Source organism: Ranitomeya variabilis, chromosome 7 (genome assembly GCF_051348905.1).
Source record: "Ranitomeya variabilis isolate aRanVar5 chromosome 7, aRanVar5.hap1, whole genome shotgun sequence".
NCBI classification, from domain to species: domain Eukaryota; kingdom Metazoa; phylum Chordata; class Amphibia; order Anura; family Dendrobatidae; genus Ranitomeya; species Ranitomeya variabilis.
This window is the reverse complement of record NC_135238.1, coordinates 51,171,577-51,195,453: the sequence shown is the minus strand read 5'-3', so window position 1 is coordinate 51,195,453 and position 23,877 is coordinate 51,171,577. Positions and strand designations below refer to the sequence as shown.

At 42.8% G+C, this 23,877-nt stretch overlaps 1 protein-coding gene across 1 annotated transcript in view; it reads left to right on the top strand.

Annotated features, from left to right (window-relative positions):
- Window positions 1-23,877, top strand: part of LOC143785923 (cytohesin-3) — a 118,313-nt gene that overhangs the window by 61,976 nt on the left and 32,460 nt on the right. The window contains exons 3-9 of the mRNA XM_077275067.1: window positions 496-560; window positions 10,340-10,406; window positions 11,519-11,637; window positions 15,609-15,689; window positions 17,378-17,490; window positions 18,133-18,281; window positions 23,152-23,263. Of these exons, the coding sequence (XP_077131182.1) occupies window positions 496-560; window positions 10,340-10,406; window positions 11,519-11,637; window positions 15,609-15,689; window positions 17,378-17,490; window positions 18,133-18,281; window positions 23,152-23,263 (706 nt within the window). The remainder of the gene's footprint in view (window positions 1-495; window positions 561-10,339; window positions 10,407-11,518; window positions 11,638-15,608; window positions 15,690-17,377; window positions 17,491-18,132; window positions 18,282-23,151; window positions 23,264-23,877) is intronic.

The following is a 23,877-nucleotide window of genomic DNA, read 5'->3' as shown; positions in this document are numbered from 1 at the left end:
AGTGCTTTTTTTTTCTCACTGTCATCACTCGTGCACGTAGCCTATCCCAGATGTCCAGCCCGGCCGCTGTGCTCTGCACTTATCATCCACACATCTATGTTTGGGAAGTTTTGCCGTACTTGGTTAATTAAGCGCGGCCGCGGCTTTGGTGAATTAGAGAGGAAATATGTTTGCCGGTTTTGCTCACGCCATTTTAACAAAGCTCCCCGTTTTCTTCGCACAATTTCCTCTTTCATTCTTGTCGCATTTCTTCTTTTTTGTTTTCGATTTGATTTTTACGCACAAACAAAAAGTTTTCTGTCCGACACTTTTGAAGTGTTTTATGTCGATCCTTCCGAACAGTGGTTTATATAGGAACCTTACGGGAACGTCATTGACCAGTGATGTTAAATCCGCCTTAATCCTAGTCTTGTGTCAGAATCCGGAAACTTTAGCAACTCCCACATGTAAAAGTCAGCAACTTGGATGTAACTGCTCTCTCTCCACTTTATACAGAGGCTGAAGTGCGAGATTGCCGAGGTGATGACTGAGATTGACAATCTGACATCTGTAGAAGAAAGGTAAGCGCCATTCACACTTATAGTGCTTCTGTCGCAGGTTCTTGGATGCACTGGTCTAAAGGGCAGCGAGTAGATTACCGATTTATTATCAAACCGCAATCAGAGGATTGTTACCAGTGTAGACCGGAGATCTGCTTCTGGTAAATGTCAGGTCTTGGCAATTATGGGCTAAAGTGACACTTAATGTATAGTCTTTCTTATGTCCAGTTTAATCGCACTTGAATGTTGCTTATTGTTCCCTGTTATCAGCCACCACAGCAATGAGAAGTCTCAAAGTAGTGTTTTGTTTTCTTTTAAATGATATTTATTATAATAAGGCCACGTTCACACATTCAGTATTTGGTCAGTATTTCAAAGCCCAAACCAGGAGTGGGTGATAAATACAGAAGTGGTGACGTGTTTCTATTATACTTTTCCTCTTATTGTTACACTTCTGATTTTGGCTTATAAATACTGACCGTGTGAACATGGCTCTAAGGTGAATTCAGATGGACTGATATTGGATTGTTAAGAAGCCGCTAATTGACTATATACAAGTCAATTGATCCTTCTTGGGGCACTGTCAAATGGCCGTATAAATCGGACCTTAATGCACGGACTGCCGCTGGCTCTCCTGACCGCAGCGTGACTCCTTCATATATTTCTATGCAGCTGTCACTCTCTGGTCGGGAGAGTCCCTGGTCAGTCCATGCATTACAGTCCGATGAAGGACGCAGTCAGACGTCTGTATAAGACTGACTGTTTACCCAGCCGACGAGCATGTTAATACGATCGTTCTGTCCCCGTACATCATCATGTCATTAGTGGCACATTCCCTGTTATATGGTGATATGCTGCTGATGCCCATCATTTGTATGCATAAACTATCCGATCACCTGATGAGCTAACGGCTTGCTCATTTAGTGATCGAGGTCACAGTTACATTGGGCACTTTGCACTTTTAAATGCACCTTTTTAATAAAAATGTAAACTGTTGTTTAGTGTACTTATCTGCAAATATACAGATCCTTCAATTTTTGGAACCGCTGGTCATATGAAAATCATGTACTGTGTATACACTTTGTAAAAAAAAAAAAAAAAAAAAAGTGTGTGTGTGTATATATGTATGTATGTGTGTGTGTGTGTATATGTATATATATATATATATATATATATATATATATATATATATATATATATAATTTTACAGTACTGACCAAGTTTGGACACACCTTCTCATTTAAAGATTTTTCTGTATTTTCATGACTATGAAAATTGTAAATTCACACTGAAGGCATCAGAACTATGAATTAACACATGTGGAATTATATACTGAACAAAAAGTGTGAAACAACTGAAAATGTGTCTTATATTCTAGGTTCTTCAAAGTAGCCACCTTTTGCTTTGATGACTGCTTTGCACACTCTTGGCATTCTCTTGATGAGCTTCAAGAGGTAGTCACCGGGAATGGTCTTCCAACAATCTTGAAGGAGTTCCCAGAGATGCTTAGCATTTGTTGGCCCTTTTGCTGCGGTCCAGCTCACCCCAAACCATCTCGATTGGGTTCAGGTCTGGTGACTGTGGAGGCCAGGTCATCTGGTGTAGCACCCCATCACTCTCCTTCTTGGTCAAATAGCCCTTACACAGCCTGGAGGTGTGTTTGGGGTCATTGTCCTGTTAAAAAATAAATGATGGTCCAACTAAACGCAAACCGGATGGAATAGCATGCCGCTGCAAGATGCTGTGGTAGCCATGCTGGTTCAGTATGCCTTCAATTTTGAATAAATCCCCAACAGTGTCACCAGCAAAGCACCCCCACACCATCACACCTCCTCCTCCATGCTTCATGGTGGAAACCAGGCATGTAGAGTCTATCCGTTCACCTTTTCTGTGTCGCACAAAGACACGGTGGTTGGAACCAAAGATCTCAAATTTGGACTCATCAGACCAAAGCACAGATTTCCACTGGTCTAATGTCCATTCCTTGTGTTCTTTAGCCCAAACAAGTCTCTTCTGCTTGTTGCCTGTCCTTAGCAGTGGTTTCCTAGCAGCTATTTTACCATGAAGGCCTGCTGCACAAAGTCTCCTCTTAACAGTTGTTGTAGAGATGTGTCTGCTGCTAGAACTCTGTGTGGCATTGACCTGGTCTCTAATCTGAGCTGCTGTTAACCTGCGATTTCTGAGGCTGGTGACTCGGATAAACTTATCCTCAGAAGCAGAGGTGACTCTTGGTCTTCCTTTCCTGGGGCGGTCCTCATGTGAGCCAGTTTCTTTGTAGCACTTGATGGTTTTTGCCACTGCACTTGGGGACACTTTCAAAGTTTGCCCAATTTTTCGGACTGACTGACCTTTATTTCTTAAAGTAATGATGGCCACTTGTTTTTCTTAGCTGCTTTTTTTCTTGCCATAATACAAATTCTAACAGTCTATTCAGTAGGACTATCAGCTGTGTATCCACCAGACTTCTGCACAACACAAATGATGGTCCCAACCCCATTTATAAGGCAAGAAATCCCACTTATTAAAGGGACTCTGTCACCTGAATTTGGAGGGAACAATTTTCAGTCATATGGGCGGGGTTTTCGGGTGTTTGATTCACCCTTTCCTTACCCGCTGGCTGCATGCTGGCTGCAATATTGGATTGAAGTTCATTCTCTGTCCTCCATAGTACACGCCTGCGTAAGGCAAGATTGCCTTGTGCAGGCATGTACTATGGAAGACAGAGAATGAACTTCAATCCAATATTGCAGCCAGCATGCAGCCAGCGGGTAAGGAAAGGGTAAATCAAACACCCAAAAACCCCGCCCATATGACTGAAAATTGTTCCCTCCAAATTCAGGTGACAGAGTCCCTTTAAACCTGACAGGGCACACCTGTGAAGTGAAAACCATTCCCGGTGACTACGTCTTGAAGCTCAACAAGAGAATGCCAAGAGTGTGCAAAGCAGTCATGTAAGCAAAAGGTGTGTAACAACTCTGCTGGCATCGCTGCATGGCCACCCATTCCCCACCTGCATTACACTCAAACTCCCTTACTTCTCTGGGCCTTGTTGTGACTTCTCTCTGCTGCCAGCTCCATGCTGTGTGCCTAATGTCTGCTGTTTGCTCTGTGCATGCTCTGTCTGTGTGCATAGGGGGACGGCGCTGGCAACTCCTGTGTCTTATTGAGTCTGTGTGCACCTAAGGTGTCCCCGGCCAATTGCCATGAGGCTTCCTGTATTTAAGAGATCCCCACCCATTGGTGGGGGCATGTGCAACTTACTTCCTCAGTCAGTTCATAGCTGCTGAGGTGCAAGGCCCTGTTTCTTTTACTCTCGTGTCTGCCACCCAGGGGGGCGTTGTACCCTGGTCTGTGTCCTGTGTAGCCACCCAGTGGGGCTTCGTACCCTGGCCTATGTTCGCCACCCAGAGGGGCGTCGTGTCCTGGCTTGTGTCCATGTCTCTGTGCCTTGTCTTGTTCCTAACTCTCTTAGTCTAGTCCTGTTTCTGTGTTCGTTTATATCCCTGTCTTGGTTTGCTTTCTCTGCTGTGCGTACTCTGTATCTAGCTTTGCTCTGCTCTGCACTCTGTCTTGCTTTGCTCTGCTTTTGGCTCTGCTCTCTGCGACCTTGCTTTGCTCCTAGCTCTGCATTCTGTGACCTTGCTCTGCACTCTGTGGTTTTGCACTCAGCTCTGCCCTCTGACTTTGCTCTGCTCTCAGCTCTGCACTCTGTGGCTTTGCTCTGTGGCTCTGCTCCTTGCGGTTTTACCTTGCTCCGCTTCTTGCGGTTCTTCCCTGCTCTGTCTCCTGCGTCTCTACATTTGGCTCCGCCTCCTGCGTCTCTGCTCTTGGCTCCGCCTTCTGCTCTTGGCTCCACGTCTGCTCTTGACTCCGCCTCCTGCGTGTCCACACTTGGCTCCGCCTCCTTCTCTTGGCTCTGCCTCCTGCATTTCCGCACTTGGTTCCACCTTCTGCTCTTGGTTCCGCCTCCTGCGTTTCGGCACTTGGCTCCACCTCCTGCATTTCTGTGCTTGGCCCCGGCCCCTGCTCTTGGCTCCGCCTTCTGCATTTCTGTTCCTTTTCTCTAGCTCCTGTGCTTTTGCTCTGCATCTGCTCTTGCGGCCTTTCTCTACCTATTCATAAGTCTTCCTGTCTGAACAGGTTCTTACCTGTTTTACATACCTGCCTGCAGACCGGTCCCTACTGGTTCTTCCAGTGTACCAGCCTTGTCCGCCTGTCCTGCTAGAGCCAGCCGTGCCCGCCTGCCAGAGTGCCAGCCGTGCCCGCTTGCCTACCTGTCTATGTTCCGTTCCCCGGTGGGATCAGCAGCCTCAGCCAGACACCACCCTGGAGTGGTACCTGGTAGCTACCTGCCGCACAAGTCTGACCTCTTCATCGGAGGCTCCAGTGAAGACCAAGGAAGCTACTTAGTTACGCCCCTTCCAGGGAAGTCTGGTCTGTGGTCCAGTGGGGCCACACCCCCGCACCAACCAGTCTGGGAGCGAGCGTGACATGGTGGCTACTTTGAAGAACCTAGAATATAAGACATATTTTCAGTTGTTTCACACTTTTTTGTTAAGTATATAATTCAACATGTGTTAATTCATAGTTTTGATGCCTTCAGTGTGAATGTACAATTTTCATAGTCATGAAAATACAGAACAATCTTTAAATGAGAAGGTGTGTCCAAACTTTTGGTCTGTACTGTATATGTATATATACACAGTTAACTCTCTAGATACGCACAGAGAGTTGTCATATGTCATCCCAATGTTACTTTGTACATATATTGGTGTTTTCACTTTCTCTTTGGCTCCAATAATGCCTATCCCACTTTGAAATGTATCCGATAGAATATTCCGGAGATATTGATGTGTAATGAGGTCTAAAGTTTCCATCTGCATTTATGTCGGCAAGAATACGTGTATGTTGTAGCCGTGTTTATTATGGATAAATTATAACGAGTTTGTGCTCTATCGATCTTTTCATATGTCTGTTTTCTCTTCTTGTGTTTTTTTTTTTTTTTCTTTTTTAATTTTATTGGTCCTCAAAAAAATCATGGAGATATAGGTCTTTGATTAAAGTTCCAGATTAAAATCTCCAATACAGATCTATGGGTTCATGAAAAAAAATCACTGCTGGCACAAATAGCAGTCTGTGCCCTGTCTGTTTCAACATTGCAGTGGATAAGGAGAAGCTTCATTCATTCATTCATTCATTCATTCATTCATTCATTCATAGTCAAATAATTGTAAAGTGCTGCCTCCCTCCATTAGGGAACAGTCATCATCAGACATTATAAAACTATGTGATCTAGTTTGCCGCCTGTAGAGTGGCAGTGCCAACAGACATTAGGGATAGTTAGATGTAACTTGCGGAGGAGTCCTGGGTGTGGTACCAAGTCATCAGCAGTTTAATTACACTTTATTTACGCTGCGTTCACACGCAACAGACGAGGGTCGGGGGTCGGACCTGCATGTTTCTTGAAGCACACTGTGTGTGGATTGCGCACCAGCACTGTACACACTATGTAGTGGCCGTTCTTGGATAATACAGCTCAGCTCTCACTGCAGTGAATGGAAGCTGAGCTACCCAACCAAGGAACGGGCACTTAACTGTGAATGGGGCTTTATCGTTCTGGCTCCGGACCCCGTTTACTTCCGGCAGTCAGGGCACATGTGTCGGACCCCACTGAGCTGACATTTTTGCAATGTGCTTTCCTTTGGTGCGGCTCGTGAAGGTGAAGCACGTGGTCCACATACTCTACAAGTAAAAAGGGCGCAATTCCTGGGGGAAAAAAATGCATCCAACAATGTGATCTGTACATCAGCCTTATAATCTTGTGTTTCTCCTCCGAGCCGGCGTTTTTAGTTCTCTTAGCTCCTACAGCAATGATCAACTCAAATTACACGGAACCGCTTATAAGACAGTGGAGAATTAGATTTCATGTCACATTAATATTTTAGGTTTCTGAAGAGCCATGATTAGAACAGCGAGGAAACCAATTAATGTTCTATTTTAAAGGCTTCTCGTGATTGTCGGCATGCAGATAGCCCACAGGCAACACAAAGCCGCCAAGTGTAAGACAGGATATTGTGTGTAATTTTGGTGGGAAGTGCTAGAAGCAGGATATTGGCGTTCCTTAAATGAATAAAAACACTCATTCAGCCGAACTTTCGCCCTGGAAAATAAGTCATGGGACAACATCTAAGGAGGAAGCACTACTGTACGCTTTTTAAAATGGCAAATCAGTGACCATTACTTGCTGTATGTAGCTTTTTACTTCTGTAAAGGTCGCGCTTGGAGGGTGAACATGTGCTTGCAATTTTCTGTAAGTCTGGTTGGCTTAAGCAAACACCTTCCAAAACCTATGGGGTGTTGGCTAGACCTTCGAGGAATTTGAGTTCCATAAATGAAGGCACAAGATACAAGGTAGCAAGCAAATCCGTTGCTGTAAGGCCCATCAGCTGAAGGGACCCTACTCCCACCCATATCTGCAAAAAAAAAAAATTATAATAATGTTCTGCTATTTCTGGTGAGACAGAAGATGAAGTCCTGAGAAACTTTGTCTGTATTCACTTCAGCTTTTTTTTTCATGAAAGCCCCAGCAGAAAGGGTACGTAGAATAATGATGGATGGAATACATAAATTGTCCAGCTTGTTGCTATACTCCCGTTACCCACAGAATCTCACCAATATAGGGGATCTACTGGTATCTGCTGCCTGCCCACAAGGTTGGATACCAGGCGCCGATTGCCATGACCTTCCCAAGAACCTCTATAGAGTGGGACACCCTGTAAAGTCTGCTCATGTGTACAGGGAGTTATTCCCGATCCAGGTTTCTTGGCTCCAGGCGTGACCTGTCAGAAGACATCCCTGGATCATGAAATTAAGGACTGTGGGATTGACATGGGCATTGAGATGTAGATTTGCTGGTGGGACTATTGTTCTGTAGCATTAAACAGTTTAGTTTTGGATAGATGGCCTTACTTTTGACTCTAGAATACTTTGGTATACAGAGGGGTAATGGTCGACTCAATGACTTCAGGGTGCTCAGGTCCTGTGGCTGCAAAGCCATCCCAACTCATCAGCCTTCCAGCAGCGTGCTTTACAGCTCATATGAGTTGTTTGTGCTGATGTGCTGTTTGGTTTTCGGGTTCTCGCTAAACGTGGTGCAGAGCATTATGGCCAAACATCTCTTGACTGTCTAAAGGACGTTTTTCCAGATGTCATGTGGTTGGTTCAGATGGAACTTGGTAAACCTTACTTGCTGCTATGTTTTTTTTAAAAAAGGAGGCTTTCTTATGGAAAATAAGCCAGTTCTATTCAGTAATTTTCTAACTGTACAGTCAGGAACTTGAACATTTATCATGGTAACTGAGGCCTTTAGAGTCTGAGCTGTAACTCTTGGGTTTGTGTGCAATTTTTCTGACCATTGTATGTTCTGACGCAGGCGTGAATTTGCTGAGCTCTCCATTCTGGGGAAGATTAACTGTCTTGATAGTTTTTCACTTGTGAATACATTTCTTACTGTAGAATGATGGACTCCAAATAGCTTGGAAATGGCTCTATAACTGTTCCTAGATTGATGGGTAGCGAAAATTGCTTCTCTAAGATCATTGCTGGTTTCCTGCATCCTTGTCAATGTGTAAACACATGCCTGATTGCCCCAGAGCAGTGAACTGCAACCAACAAACTGCAAAACCTTCTGCTTTTATAGAGGTGGTCACGTTCACTGATGAAGTATTAATCGAGCATTTGACAAGCAGTGCCAGGCTGCTACTTACCCTCTTAATTCATATGGAAGCAGTAATGGTGTACGGTACTTCATTTCTCACCCACTCTTCTGCATTTTGGCCTAGTTTTTGATCAACGACAACATGATGTAATTTATTGTGTATTTTTCAGACTTCATAAGGACCAGATTTTCACAACCATAGAATTCAAGATCCTAAAAAAAGTATAATGTGGATATTTTGCATACCTATCTGTAGTGTTTTATTAGCAGCATGAATGCGCAAATGAAGTTTGATTTGTGCACCCACTGCCTCCGGAAGTGCTTGAGAGCAGTCCCTAAACTTGAAGCAGGGGTGAAATCCTTTTTGCATTTTTGTGAGAAATACATAATTGAAACGGTATGTGAATGTTTGTAAGTGCAGTGAGCTGGCACTGCACTTACACCTCTCCTGCTTCTCTGCTTTTCTCCACTCGCTGCCTACCTCCCATCTCTTAGGCTAGGGTCACATTGCGTTAGGGCAATCCGTTTAGCGCATAGCGCTAGCGGGTTGCGCTAACGCAATGCTTCCCTAGGGTCCTCGTTCGGTGTCCCCGCTAGCGCAAATCCCCGATCTGCACTAGCGAAGAACGGACCTCGGGCGCGCCGCGGACGCTGCAAGCAGCGTCCGAGGTCCGTCACTCAAATGACGCGACATCGCTAGCGCACGCCCAATGTGGGCGTGCGCTAGCGATGCGCTCACCATTACAGGCTATGGCGGCGTTAACGGACTACGTTAACACCGCGTTATGCCGCGGTGTAACGTAGTCCGTTAAACGCGGTCACATAACGCAATGTGACCCTAGCCTTACTGTCAGTTGACTCCTGTTTCAGTGACCTGTCAGTCAGCAAAAGGAGGCAAGACAGCGGGCGGGGAGTAGGGAGAGAAGTGAAAGGAGGCAGACAGCGGGCGGGGAGTAGGGAGAGAAGTGAAAGGAGGCAGACAGCGGGCGGGGAGTAGGGAGAGAAGCAAAAGGAGGCAGAGAGTGGGCGGGGAGTAGGGAGAGAAGCAAAAGGAGGCAGAGAGGGGGCAGGGAGTAGGGAGAGAAGCGAAAGGAGGCAGACAGCGGGCGGGGAGTAGGGAGAGAAGCGAAAGGAGGCAGAGAGTGGGCGGGGAGTAGGCAGAGAAGCAAAAGGAGGCAGACAGCGGGCGGGGAATAGGGAGAGAAGCAGGAGAGCTGTAAGTGCAGGGCCGGCTCACTGCAGTTACAACTCATTAGCATAAAATTTCAACTATGAATTTCTATAAAACAGCAAAACGGATTTGTGCAAAAAAGCTAAGGATTTGCTCAACATTAAAGCTCCTTTATATGCATGTCATTTCGTTGGGTATGTGAAATCCTGATGACAGATTCTCTTTATTGGTGGGGGAGAGGTTTGGATCGCTTACTGCAAAGAGGGAGGAACCTTTTAGGGTTAAGGACCACCCAGGAGTGGCACACAATACAATAAAAACTTGCATTAACAGTGGCCAAAGTATGTATACATACCGCTACAATGCTCCTATATACGGTAACTGTCTACAGTTTTGCAGGCGGCGGAGGGCCCATTACCTGCATAGGTCTCGCATCCTGTATGTTATGGCCGTCTTTGGTCTGTCAGGTCTCGCTGATGCCAGAGTGAAGGGATTTTACTGCACGTGTATAATTTACTGCATTTGTAGCTGTTTCATGATGTTTAGACGGGCATCATGCCAATCCCCTCTTGTAAATGTAAACCGAGAAAGAAATATGGTATAATACTTGTGATGTCAGGGATTTTACCATACAAATATACAGCGAGGACAGGCGCTCGGCTGCTGCGGCTTTCTCATTCAGATCAATTAGTGGTGGCCTCTTAATGCTTCCGGAGAAAATCACAGTAAACCTGATGACTGCATCCATTTTCTGTCTTCAGTAACCTCATTAGACGGTCTAAAAAGTCCTTTTTTTATCAGTATATTGTGATTTATGATTTTTCTATAATGTGTGTTTTACGGTTTGTAAAAGCAGTTTTTTTAATTATTTTTTTTTAATTATTATTTTTATCTTTTTTTTTTTTTTTTTAGCAAAACCACCCAGAGAAATAAACAGATTGCCATGGGAAGAAAAAAATTCAATATGGATCCCAAAAAGGTAATTTAATGTTATTTGTTTATTTTAAATATACCGTACTAATATTACCCCTGAAATGTAACTCGCTTTATTCTCCAAACAGAACCCCGACCCGCCCATTTTCTAATGATACTTGTTGACCATAATAGGCTTTTTATCATGGGGTCTATCAGGTTTTGGGATTTTTTTTTTTTTTATTTTTGACCGCAGACATCGAAACCCCTGACGAAAAATGCATAACTCTTGTTTTCTTTTTGTATTCTATTTATGCGATTGTTTCTTTTTTGGTGTGTAATGTCCACATCTGATTTCCATACCCCAGTATAAAGCGTCTCCTATCCTAAAATGTTTTTTTTAAGTACACATTTGGGCAGTGTTTTAGTATGAGCCAGATATGCCGATATATAGGCTGCCGTCTGCAGACAGATGCACACAAGGGTTTGTTTCTTTGGTACCGGAGGGATGAGTCTGCCTCCTGCGTTTTGCCCGTCCACTCCCGATTAATCGGAGAGAAGTGGATTTAGTGTGGGCTGAGGCGGATCTGGGCAAACCTTACTGTGCGCTGTTAATGGTTGTCATATGTTTAGAATGTTTTAAGTAAATGGACGGAATGGAGCGAGCTTTTATCTGGCAGTGAGTCGGAACAACATGTTCTTACTTGGTTTTAATGGTTCAGAGACCAAATGCATCCTCCCTTTGCGAAGCCTTTAGATGTAATAGCTTAAGACTTCCATATAGCGACAAGATGTTTTGCTGTACTTTTTAAAGAGATGGTCAAGAAAGGAGAGGAGGAACTGCACACCAAATGGCACTTTTTTGAGTCTCGTGTCCAATATTTGCACTATATTAAGTACAGGTGTAAATAGCAATGTTTCGAGTAGTACATTCTTCATCAGGCGTCCATGTGTATAGAGTCCAAGGTTAGGGAATTGCTTCCCCATAAGGAACCCTGGAAGATACCGGTCCTTCACATATGCCACATGTGTGTGATGGACAGGTATCTTCTAGTGACCGTTATAGACTTGTATGCACTGGATGAAATATAGATTGTAATATCTGGCACATAGGGAAAGAACGGCATTGTGTCGATGGTAACATTGTGGGCTTATGTTTTTTTTTTCTTTTATTAACAGGGCATCCAATTCCTGATAGAGAACGACTTGCTGCAGAACACTCCGGAGGATATAGCACAGTTTCTATACAAAGGTGAAGGTCTCAACAAAACTGTCATCGGTGATTACTTGGGAGAAAGGTAAATTGATACCCTTGATATTAAACATGCGCTCGTCTTTCGCTGAGATAGACTGGAAATTCTGCATCCTGTATCAAGAAATCGAAAGTTAATGAGTCATGTCGAGCCCTAAAGTCAGCAGCTTGTAAAAGTGCGGATTATAAAAAAAAGAAAGCTGATATCATTCAGATGATATGTATGTAAATGATTCAGAACTGGAGATGTGCAAGACTAAGTGCCGATCATGACGGCAAGAATTTTCCTGTACTTCTTGTGAGTTATTTATATTGTCCGAACCTGCCGAGGCTGAAGTGGCTGATTACAGGGAGCAATAGCCTGCAATGAATGGCATGATTGTATATTAAGAGGATCTGTCACATCAAAGCTAATCTTTTTAATATGGAAGCCGTGGTGACAATCAGCTGATCATCGTGGTTCCGGCTCCAGAGACCTTCAGAAAACTGCGGAGAAAGCAGACGTGTCTAGACGGAGTTTTGTTTTAAGAAAAATTGTGGCGGGCATTAAAAAAAAAAAAAAAAGACCGCCCCAGGCGCCAGAGGGAGAACTGCTGTTTGGTGGCTTATAGAGGAGGGTCCTAAGCAAGCGAACCCCCTGTGGTTTCCATATGCACTAATGAGGAATGTAGACGGAAGCAGTGACCTAACTAGAGTCTAATGGGCCCCGATTCAACATTTGGACCTGGCCCCCATCATGAGATATATATATATGTATGTGTGTCCTTCATCCTGGCCCCATCCTGTGTGTGTGGCCCATCCTGGTATATATGTCTCCTATCCTGGGCCCCATATTGGGAAGCAGTGGGTAAAATAAGTATTTGATACACTGCCGATGTTAACGTTTTCCCACCTACAAAGAATAGAGCAGTCTGCAATTTTTACGCTTCACCTGTGAGAGACAGAATCTAAAAATAAAGACCATAAAATCCCATTGTATGATTTTTACATAATTAAATTGCCTCCTTGTCATGTCCGTAGATTATAACTAATAATCTGATGGGAAGACCCATCCCGGTTGGGTGTACGGTTTCATTTCTGACATATTCCCCAACAGAATCCGAACTGATTCCAGACCAAAAAGTGTCATTCGGAAGACCTCTTGGTTTTCGTCCCATTCCACCCCGATTTTGTCTCTAGCAATGCTGTTCATATTTTCTCTCTCTAGCGAAGGTTTTAGTTCTATTTGAATAGACGTCTTGGCCTCTAAATCTGCTATGCTTGCCAAACACACGGACTGTGCTCGCTATCCGCCACGCCGCTATGGCTCCTTTATAGGAACTTGTCCTGGCGCCAGCGTACACATTTGGGCACACAAGCTCTGCATTGAGAATAATATTTTTTTTTATTAACTTTGCAGAACCTGCGCCTGGATGCTATCTAGGCTGAAACCGTTTGTGTATGGAGATTAAACCAAATATTTTCACTTTTGGATTCGAGACTGGTTTAGGGCTACGTCATTTGCTAAGTTTAGTGCCTTTTTTTCCCACAATCTTTTAGTACATTGTTTTTTATTTGGAACATACAGTTTAGTAAACACAAATTCATTTTTTTTTTCCTTACATAGTTCTGTTCAATTTAACTATTGCTTGCATTTCTTTATATATGGGCTTCATTTATTTCTAAGCTAGTGTCCCCTTTTATGATCACACTCCCTTTTTTAGTGCCGTCCTAATGGGCTTGGTTGAGACATAGCCACAGATCCAGAGCAAGCTGGATATTCCTGTTATTTAGCCCGGCCGCTGGCTGGTGGACTTGATTGCTCGCTTTAGCAGGAAGCATTGCGTTCTAGTAAGGAGGCTTTAAGGTGAAGTTCCTCGATGTAGGTGTGGACTGACGTAACCATGGAATGCAGGACAGCCATGCATGCAAAATTTCACTTTTCTTAACCACCTCATCCGTAGGTACAGTAGTTGCCTGATGTATTTCTATCAAGCCTTTGCTACAAAGGAGACACATTGTAGTGTCAAGAAGAATCCCTGAGCCCTTTTCTTGCTTGTAGTCCAAAATAAAAGTTAATGATTATGGGACAAATTTAGTAGTAGGACCAAGAGCATATTGAAAGACTGCAAGCAGATAACTTGAGAAGCATAGTAGTACCCCATAGCACCCAATTTGTTTCCACTTTAGGTTTTGAAGGACCTCTGTAAAAGGTGCTTCAACATAATTAGTTGCTGAGAGTAAAAGGGTACTCGTATGTAAAGGGATATTTCTACCTTGGACGTTTATGGTATATGGACTTAAAGGATTTTTCTCGAGTTTGGAAACATCATTGTAGAGACTAAATTAAGGATAGCCATCTATGTGAGTTGTGGGCACATCCACACTGTCATGTTAATCAGTTTCTGCTACTTTCATAGAAGCGATTGAAGAGATCTGCCATCCCTCTTTTCCTGGACTTGGGGGTCATTGATCTCTTTAAGTGGGATTTTTTTTTTTTCTTGAGCTTGGAAATTATCCAATAACTTCCCGATCATTGAGGTCCAATATCTGGAATTTCCACCAATCCTGAGAACCTGGGCTCTGAAGAACCCCATGTCAATGGAGTGGTGGTAGATGACGTGCACCTCTCCTTCACTTGTTCTTATAGAAGCGCCGTAGACCAGCCAAGCACACCGCTCATCTATCTCTGGCAGTCCAATTAATAATGAATGTAGCAGAAGTGTTCACGATTGACCATTGCTCCAGTCACATTCGATATTGGTTTTCAAGATCGGTGGGGGGGTCAAAGTGGTCAGACATCAGCGATTGGGAAGTTATCTCCTATCACATGGATAGAGGATAACATCCAAACTTGAGAATACCATTTAAATGTCTGAGATGCAGGTCCTAAATCGGAGAGCTGCCACCTCTCTTTTCCTGGACTCGGGGGTCGGTGATCTCTTTAGGTCATAGGGAATCCATTCTTTACAGAAATGAGACCTGCATCTCTCAGACGTTTTTATGGATATGCCATAAATGCCCAACGTGGGAACTTTATATTATACAACGCGTCAACTCTCCTTATTTTTTAAACTGCACAACTCCGTTACACCACACAGTCCTGATTCCTGTTTATAGAAAATGGTGACACTTTCTAAATGGGTTAATGGCTCGAAAGTTACCTCCTGCACTCCATCACTAGACACCCAGTGTAGCGGAGGCACAAAAATCCTTCTCTTGGCAGCCCCAGCAGCCATCAGCTGTCACTCACCCGTCCCTGAATGCCCCGGTTGTGTAATCCTGATTTATACTCACAATGATTTAGGAATGCGGACATGTGTTAAACCATTTAAGTCCATGACCCGGCTCTAGCGAGCTGCCACTGCATGTCTGCCTAGTGATCACAAACCCTGGTATTATAGTTATGGGAACGCCAGCAAGTTCATTCAATGAAGAAAACAGACGAAACTGACGGAGCTTAATGGATATTTATTTTGTTAAGGCATTGCTAGTATTATAAACCTTAAAGGATTGTTCCAAGCATTAATTCTTACCACCTATCTTAAGGTTGGGTGGTAACTAGCAGATTGGTGTGGTTCTGGACACTGAGACCTCCGCTATTTAAAAAAAAAAATTAAAAAGCTCTGAAATTCCCCATTGGAATGGAGCACTCCATCACTTTTCATTATGTATGGGACTGCTGGAGAAAGCTGAACGATGTACTCCATTATCTCTGGTAGTCCCAAAGAGAATGTATGGAGCAGTGAGCAATGACGCGCTTGTATGGCCACTGCTCCATTCCCAGAGGACGTTGCAAAATATCCTTCTTAGGATCAGTGAGGGTCCCGGCAGCTGGATGCCCATCAATTGTACGAGTTATCAAAGCTGATGATGTTTAATGTTTGGGATAACCCTTTAACAAAAGTAGCTTATATTCTTGTATTTCCATCTTCCATCTAACATGTACATCGGGACCTTTGGAGACCATTAATGAACCGTAGCCATAAGCGATCTATAATCTTCTGCGCGTTCCAATAGGTTCTATTTTTGTTACAGGGATGATTTTAATATCCAGGTTCTTCAAGCATTTGTTGAACTCCATGAGTTTGCGGATTTGAATCTTGTCCAGGCATTAAGGTCAGTGCAGCGATCATCACATGATAAGGTCTTCTGTTTCCTACAACCCGTCCGTCCCAGAGGTGGACACAGTCAGCAACGGGCGGCTAAGCAAGAACAATATACAGACCTTTAGCTCTGAGTGTTAGAACGCTATGTATGGACCCTCCCTTCATCTGTCTGGCCGCACAGTTATTGTTGGCCATGGGTAGCAATCATTACTGAAGTCTGTGAAATTAAAATTGTAATGGAAATCTCTATTTCTTCTTTTGTAGGGGTTGTCCAGCTAGTAAAAGATTGTCATTAAATGTGCTTGAATGAATACGCAATGTACTAATACACTTCACATCGAAATACCTTTTGTTTCAAACTTGGGTCTCGTCAGGCCCTCATTTATTAGTGTCATGATTTTAATAAATCTGCCATACACTTCCAGAGTTATGGGCAGTTTTTACTTAAAGCTAATTTTTATGTTTTTTTTCCCAAGGGGGTGTTGCTCATAGGCACAGCAGCCTAGAGACATGCCCCAGAGGATCCTCTGAGCCGCACCCCTTTTAGTAAAGACCATAAAAATTTGCAATCAATAAGTCTTTGGGACTGTATGGTGGATTTAAAAAAAAAATAAATAAAAAAAATACTCAGAGGAATAGCAAAAATAAAATAAGAGAAAAAGCTTTTGTTTGACCTGGTGACAAGCTCTCTTTTAACTATTGAGCGGAGTAGTTGGCCAGCCCCTTCTTGCACAGCACTGGTCTTGTGACACAAACCAGTAGACGACCTGCTGCTAGCTGTACTACTGGGTATGTTCCAGAAGTGAATTGCATCAGTAGTAAGTGTAACTTGCTAATTTATGTGCTTTAAAAACATTTTTATCCTTATTAGCTAAGCAATGCTTGGAGCTGCGGACTCCTTTTTTCTTCAGGGATCAACCCCATATTTTACCCTTTTGGGTATAGATCTCTACATCATTATATATAGCTATACTGATTTTTCCTATGAATAGTCTGAATTGAAAGCAGAACCAAAGTTGGCACCAATAATGCTTACTTAGCGAAAACCATTTTGTGCCAATAAGCCTTGCCACATAAGACTATAGAGCGCTAACATTAGTAGACCACCCACTGTGGGCCCCTGATTACACAGACCGCTGTTTAACACAGAGAAACATTGCAAGATTTCCATTTCATAGTGTCCCAGAAGTTTAACCCATGTACTTTATGTAATCATCATATGAAGTATAGGCTATGTATAGGGCAGGCACTACGAGAGAACCACTTATAGAGTCTAGTCTAATGGCGGCACTTGTCATTTTGTGGGTTACCCTGGTTTGCCAAAGTCTTGAGAATTGGCAATTTACCAAAAGTTGCTGCAAATCTAATATAAAAGTGACAGCAAACATGACCCGAAGAAATGAGACACAGGGCTGATGCCTTTGGAGGGATTGGGGGGTCTATAACGTTTAAGGATTCTGATAAGGGGGAGAAGAGCAGAGAAGTGATGGCAGAATTGTTCAGGGCTGTGGAGTCGGTAAGCCAAACCTCCGACTCTTCAATTTCCATGACACTGACTCCACCAAAATGGGCTCCGACTCTGACTCCACGACTCCGACTCCACAGCCCTGAGTAGTAGCTGTCATTAGACAAAACTGGTGCATTTTCCACATTTCTGTAATGCTTATATATGGTTTTTATTTCTTTTTTATAATACAGACAGTTTTTGTGGAGCTTCAGATTACCAGGTGAAGCCCAGAAGATAGACCGGATGATGGAAGCATTCGCATCCCGGTACTGCCTGTGTAACCCTGGGGTGTTCCAGTCCACAGGTTAGTGTTTCACAGCCGCCTAGCACAATAACGAGGATGATTTTGTTTTTTAGAAGAATTATTTTACAAAGTTTATATGTCAAGTTTTCTTTTTTGTTTGTTGCATTATAGGAAATGTTCACTTTTTTTATTTACCTTATTTCAGTTTCTGTGGGTTTTTTTCTGCCCCTATAATTGTTTGAAAACTTTTCTTTGTTGCACACGAGTTCAAAGTTCTTTTAATATCTTTATTTCAATGGGCCAGATAGGTTGTAGAAGGTCCACGAGTTAAAACAGAACCTTTAATAACCCAACAGAAGGTTTAACGTCCCCCATAAACTAAAATAGGCCAACGTTTGCCCAAATCGACAGGTTCAGCTGATAGTTTCATGGGGCCCCCTGATAGATTATTTTGGGGGAGTTAAAGATCCTGCATGTCTAATTTTGAACTGTCAATCGTTTTGTTCTCTAGAGATAAGCCGCCAAAGATGTCTGGCGGCAGCTCCCTCCTGGAGCACACAGGGGCTTTCAACTGAGCGAGCTCTGAGCAAAATGGCTGCAGCCAAACGATCAGCTGAACCTTTTTTTGGTCATCTGACGTCTAAAATGTATGGGATAATAACCCAACTTATATATTAACTTTCAGCATTTTTTTCCCTATAGATACTTGCTATGTCTTGTCTTTCGCTATCATTATGCTGAACACAAGTTTGCATAACCCCAACGTGAGGGATAAACCATCAGTAGAGCGTTTTATATCTATGAATCGTGGAATCAATGAAGGTGGCGATCTTCCAGAGGAATTATTAAGGGTAATTCAATCCTCTTAATTTATACAATATTGTTTTATCTATAGAACTTTGTTACTACTTTTTATATCCGGCCGACATATTCAGTTGTGCTGTACCAAGAACGCGCTCTCCTCATTCCCTTCTTTTAGTAAAACTCACAACTTTGTCCCTTCATTTTTAACTGAACCCAATTATATTTTGGAGTATGAATGGAAGCTAGGAGAACAAGTGAAAATTCGAGGGTGACATCTTAAGAACTTAAAGATTTTTTTCTTTATGCAGTTTTTTGTAAAAGGGGTTCCCTTTTAAAGGCATCCTGTCATTAGATTTATGCCACCCGAGCCACGGACTGCAGCAAGAAACCAAAGCCTGGCAATAATTTGGTACTTTTTTGGAGCCACACAATTTCCAGGACCTAGTTACTTTTTCAAAATTTCATAGAATATTGCATCTAGCTTGTGGGGTACAACTCACATACACATTGGGGAATACAAACTTCCAGGTGTCTCCATGCATCTCCCGGTTCAGCTCTGGAAAGAGACACAATCCAGAATTGTCCCAGCCGGAACCCACATACTCATAGGTGGGCAGATTGTGGATTGTGTGTACTTCCATAGTAGAAGTGAGTGGTGATTGCAGACCCCAGAAAGCCTGTGTTTGTTATGGTCTGTATGAGTTATAGCCTATAAGATCACTGGTGCACAGTACACTTTATGGTTACAGTCACTGGTGCACAGTACACTTGATGGTTACAATCACTGGTGCACAGTACACTTGATGGTTACAATCACTGGTGCACAGTACACTTGATGGTTACAGTCACTGGTGCGCAGTACACTTGGTTACAATCACTGGTGCACAGTACACTTGATGGTTACAATCACTGCTGCACAGTACACTTGATGGTTGCAATCACTGGTGCGCAGTTCACTTGATGGTTGCAATCACTGGTGCGCAGTACACTTGATGGTTGCAATCACTGCTGCACAGTACACTTGATGGTTAGTCACTGGTGCACAGTACACTTGATGGTTACAGTCACTGGTGCACAGTACACTTGATGGTTGCAATCACTGCTGCACAGTACACTTGATGGTTAGTCACTGGTGCACAGTACACTTGATGGTTGCAATCACTGGTGCGCAGTACACTTGATGGTTACAATCACTGCTGCACAATACACTTGATGGTTACAGTCACTGGTGCACAGTACACTTGATGGTTACAGTCACTGGTGCGCAGTACACTTGATGGTTACAATTCACATTGAAGGCACAAGACACTTGTTAGTCACAGTATTCCCTTGATGGCACAAGTATGTTGGTTGCTGGCCGATGGCCCAAAATACCTGAATGTCCTAAAACTTGATTTTTCTTTCACACAAATCGATTATAGCTTGTCCTGTCAATGTTCGGCTGGATTCCCATCACATTCGCATTTTGCCAGAAACTATATTTACTTGTTCTCCCAGATATATGTTATAGATTGAGTAAAAAAAAAAAGATTTTTGGGCTCCATTTGACCTATCTAACATGCTAGATTACCCTATTTTATCTAGTAAAAAAAGGTCTGGACTGACACTGGTGTCCCCTTTTGTTGTAAGCGACTGCCAGAGAGATTTTACTGCGCGGTATCAGGATATGGAGGGTCTGCTGCATATCGCCACATTTTGGTAAGAGGGAAGGATAATGTTCATCCCCTTTATAAGTGGCCAGTCACTTTTCCTCTCACCCATATTGGACCTTCTTGCCAGGCATCTTGGAGCCTAGCGTGATTGCACAAGGCCACCATAACAGCCCTTTAAAGCCCCTTTTTTACCCCCCCAGGCAATCTACAGTATAAAGGTATAAATGGAACGAGCGGATTGAGCGTTTTAGCTAAAAATGACATTCTTCAGCACATTTGTGGAACAAGAATTACAAGTCACAGACTAAACACTGTATATCGCCAAAATCCTGGTTATGGGCACGGCATAATTTGGCAGTACAAGGGTCATGGTTCTCCTTTTCTGTATGGAGCCAGTGTGTTTGTGGCTCTGCCGTCGGAGAATGCAATAAAGTCTCATCCGTTCCTGTTGCCATCTAATGTCTTTACCATAGGAACACTAAAGCCACTTTCACAGGAAGCCAATGATCCCACCGGCATGGATCTGTTTCCCAGGAGAAAGCGCTGATGGCTTTCACAACCCTTCTATTTCACAGGATATGGGCATTTTGAGGATTTTTATTATTATTTTTAGCTTAACTCCTTCACTACCTTGTGATTTTCCATTTTTGTTTTCTTGCTCCCCTTCTTGCCAGAGCCATACTTTTTATTTTTTTATTTTTTTTATTTTGTCAATATGGCTGTGTGACGGCTTTTTGTTCGTGGGACGAGTTGAACTTTTTGAACAGCACCATTGGTTTTACCATATAGTGTATTGGAAAGATGGAAAAAAATTCTAAGTGCGGTGAAATGTCAAAAAACTGCAATTGTACAATAAATAAATATATAATTTTTTTTAAACCATGTTCACTAAATGCTAAAACCGACCTGCCATTTTGATTCTCCAGGTCATACACATGCAGATGCCACTCTTCATGATGTGATGCTCCATTGATTTCTGATAGTTATTAACATTATTGTCCATTATTCTGGACTTAAAGGAATTCCGTCAGCAGGTTTTTGCTATCTATTCTGAGATCAGCATAATGTAGGGGCAGAGACCCTGATTCTAGCGATGTGTAATTTCCTAGGCTGCTTAGTGTAGTTTTTATATAATCCAGTGTTTTATAAGCAGGAGATTATCACTAGAGAACTACTTTGCCTACTGCTGTGTAGTCTAACCACGTCCGGTGTAGTCTAACCATGCCCCCCCCACCACTGACTGACAGCTTTCTGCCTATTCACAGTGTACACAGAAATCAGCTGATCAGTGGTGTGGCCGGAGTTATACAGAGCTCAACTTTCAGAGAACTGCAGCACATAAAAATATCCATAATCAAAACTGCAGCAAGCAGTGACACATTACTGGAATCAGGTTCTCTGACCCTACATTATGCTGCTCTCAGGCGAGGTAGCAAGGCCTGGTGACAGATTCTCTTTAAGAGAACAGGATGTAGAAAGTAGGTAAGTCAGTGAACAAGTGGAGGGAATGTTTTCTTTAGATAAAATCCTACGAACAGTCTGGTGACGTATCCTCTGCACATGTTGGCAGTAGTGCGACAGTGCCAGCGATCACAGGAGTAAGGGGATCTGATTGTCCCGATTTTGAAGCGATCATTGCTGACAGCGGCTTATATTTATTTGTTTCCTGCCCGACAGAAAATGACATTTGTAGACCGTAGTATATTGTGTCCTTATGAACTCTATTTCCATTTTTTTCCCCCTTCTACATCCGGAGATTATTAGCCGGTTGCATTCCTTCCCAGTGGCGTTCTACTTTAAAGTAACAATGAATGTGCCAAATTCCTGGCCAGAACGCGGGACTAAAGCCTTAGGTACACCTGTGAGACTGCTCGATGTCACCATTGGTCCATAAATGGAGCATGGCACTCCTAATACTCGGCTATTTTACACGCATAGGAACTTTAGGGCTTATTTATAGGACTCTATGATGGCCATATTTTGCGTTCTTTACGCTATCCAAAATTCCAAGCCCAATTGTGGGTTTTGATATGCAAACATTGATGGAAATCTGCATTTGACTTCCATTCAGTACAGTTCATGTATAAAACAAAAAAAGTAAGTTTCCACCATAAAGGACCTTCATCAGATATACAGATTGCTGATGAAGAAAGAGGGTGGAAGTGAGCGAATATCAGAGCTATAGGGCGGGTGGAAGTCAGATAGTCCATACAGCTCTGATATTCTCTCGCTTCCACTCTTTCCTCGTCAGCAATCTGTATATCTGATGAAGGTCTATTATGAAACATAATATTATTTATTTGGGGATTGCATAGTTGAAGTGGAATAAATACAGATTTGCATCAATGCTCCAGTGCCGAGTCCCAAAGTTTGGGCCTGGAATTCTGGACCTCAAAATGCGGCCATTATATGATTGCCCTTGGGCTTGCCATGCCAAGCCCCGTCGTCCTACAAATTCCAAGCAGCCTTGTGATCATCGAAATGAATCCAGTTGAGTGATGATTGTAATGACACACGTGATCTTTTTTTACACCCTAGCCTAATGTGAGCAGGATTTTATAAAATCCCATTTCCGTCAATGTGAAATCTGGCTTCTGAGATTAATTCTCCAACCTCAAAAGAACAATTTCAAAGATTAGATAGACCGTTAGCACAGTCATACCCAATAGATGGCTGTCAGCCGAGCTCCTGTGTTCTGTATGAGAAAGCTGACGGCAAAAAAATATGATCGGTGATCCAAAATGGAACATGCCTGATGTAAGTCGGCCGGTGCCCCCATACACGTTGCAGATAGGCTAATATGTATAGGTGCCTTTAGGTTGCGTTCACACTCGGTGGTCATGCTGCGACTAGCCGCTCCTTTGCCTCTAATGTCTTTTTATTATTTCTCTGCTCAGCGACTTAATATTGCAAGGAACCATCTGTTTGCAAAATAGCGCTCCCATTACCAACAGCCTCGCGGCCTTTCCGGTGAAACAGCTGTTTCTCTGCAAGATTAAAGGATTGTGCAGAGAAAGCATAGACAGAGCACAGCATCATAGGGCTGCTAGGGTTAAAAGCTGCGTGTGAACACAGCCCTATGATAAGACGGCACCATACAGGCACAAGACGCTGCAGACGAGAAGGATCAGGCCATTACCCTATGGATGTACAACACAACCTGTGCCGTGTTCCCTGCTGGCGAACTCTTTGCTTCTTTTTTCTCTCTCTGGGATGTGATTCATCACTCTACAGTACAATATCTTTTTTTTTTTTTTTCTTCCAGAATTTGTACGAGAGTATTAAGAATGAGCCCTTCAAGATCCCAGAGGATGACGGCAACGACCTGACACACACGTTCTTCAACCCTGACCGAGAAGGCTGGCTCTTGAAGTTAGGTTAGTGGACCCTGAATTCATTGATTTCTCCATTGTTGCCTTCTAGACCTTTTAGCCGTCTTTCTTTGAAACCTACAGTATCTAAGCCCCTATCCAGCGAACCTGCATACTTAATACTCTAGTTCTAGCCGGAGGCAATGTCACATGAAGGACAATGTGAGAGTCTCATTACTCCCAAAGAATAAATTATCTTTACTTGTGTCAGCTAAGATTATTAGGATTTAATCTATAGGTATATTTTTTTTTATATATAGTATTATTTATTCTTTTATTTTTAATATAACATTCGGGGAACTTGTAACTTGTCTGTAACTCAAGTTTAATTAAATCTGTGAGATAAATTAACTATTTGGCACCATATTATCATTATATTGAAGACAGAATTGCTGTAAATATTTACACACATTTGTAAAATATATATCTACATTTTATTTTACTTTATTTTTTTAATGTTTTTTTTTTTCATGTTTTGCATTTGTTTTGTGTAGCAGGTTTTTTTATTTATTTTTTTCTCGTCACCAAACTGGCTATCTTTAGAACGAGCTGGTTTCCAATGTTTTAAATTGTGATTACTTCTCTTTTTATGGATTTGAAATTAGGTTTTTAATTTAAAT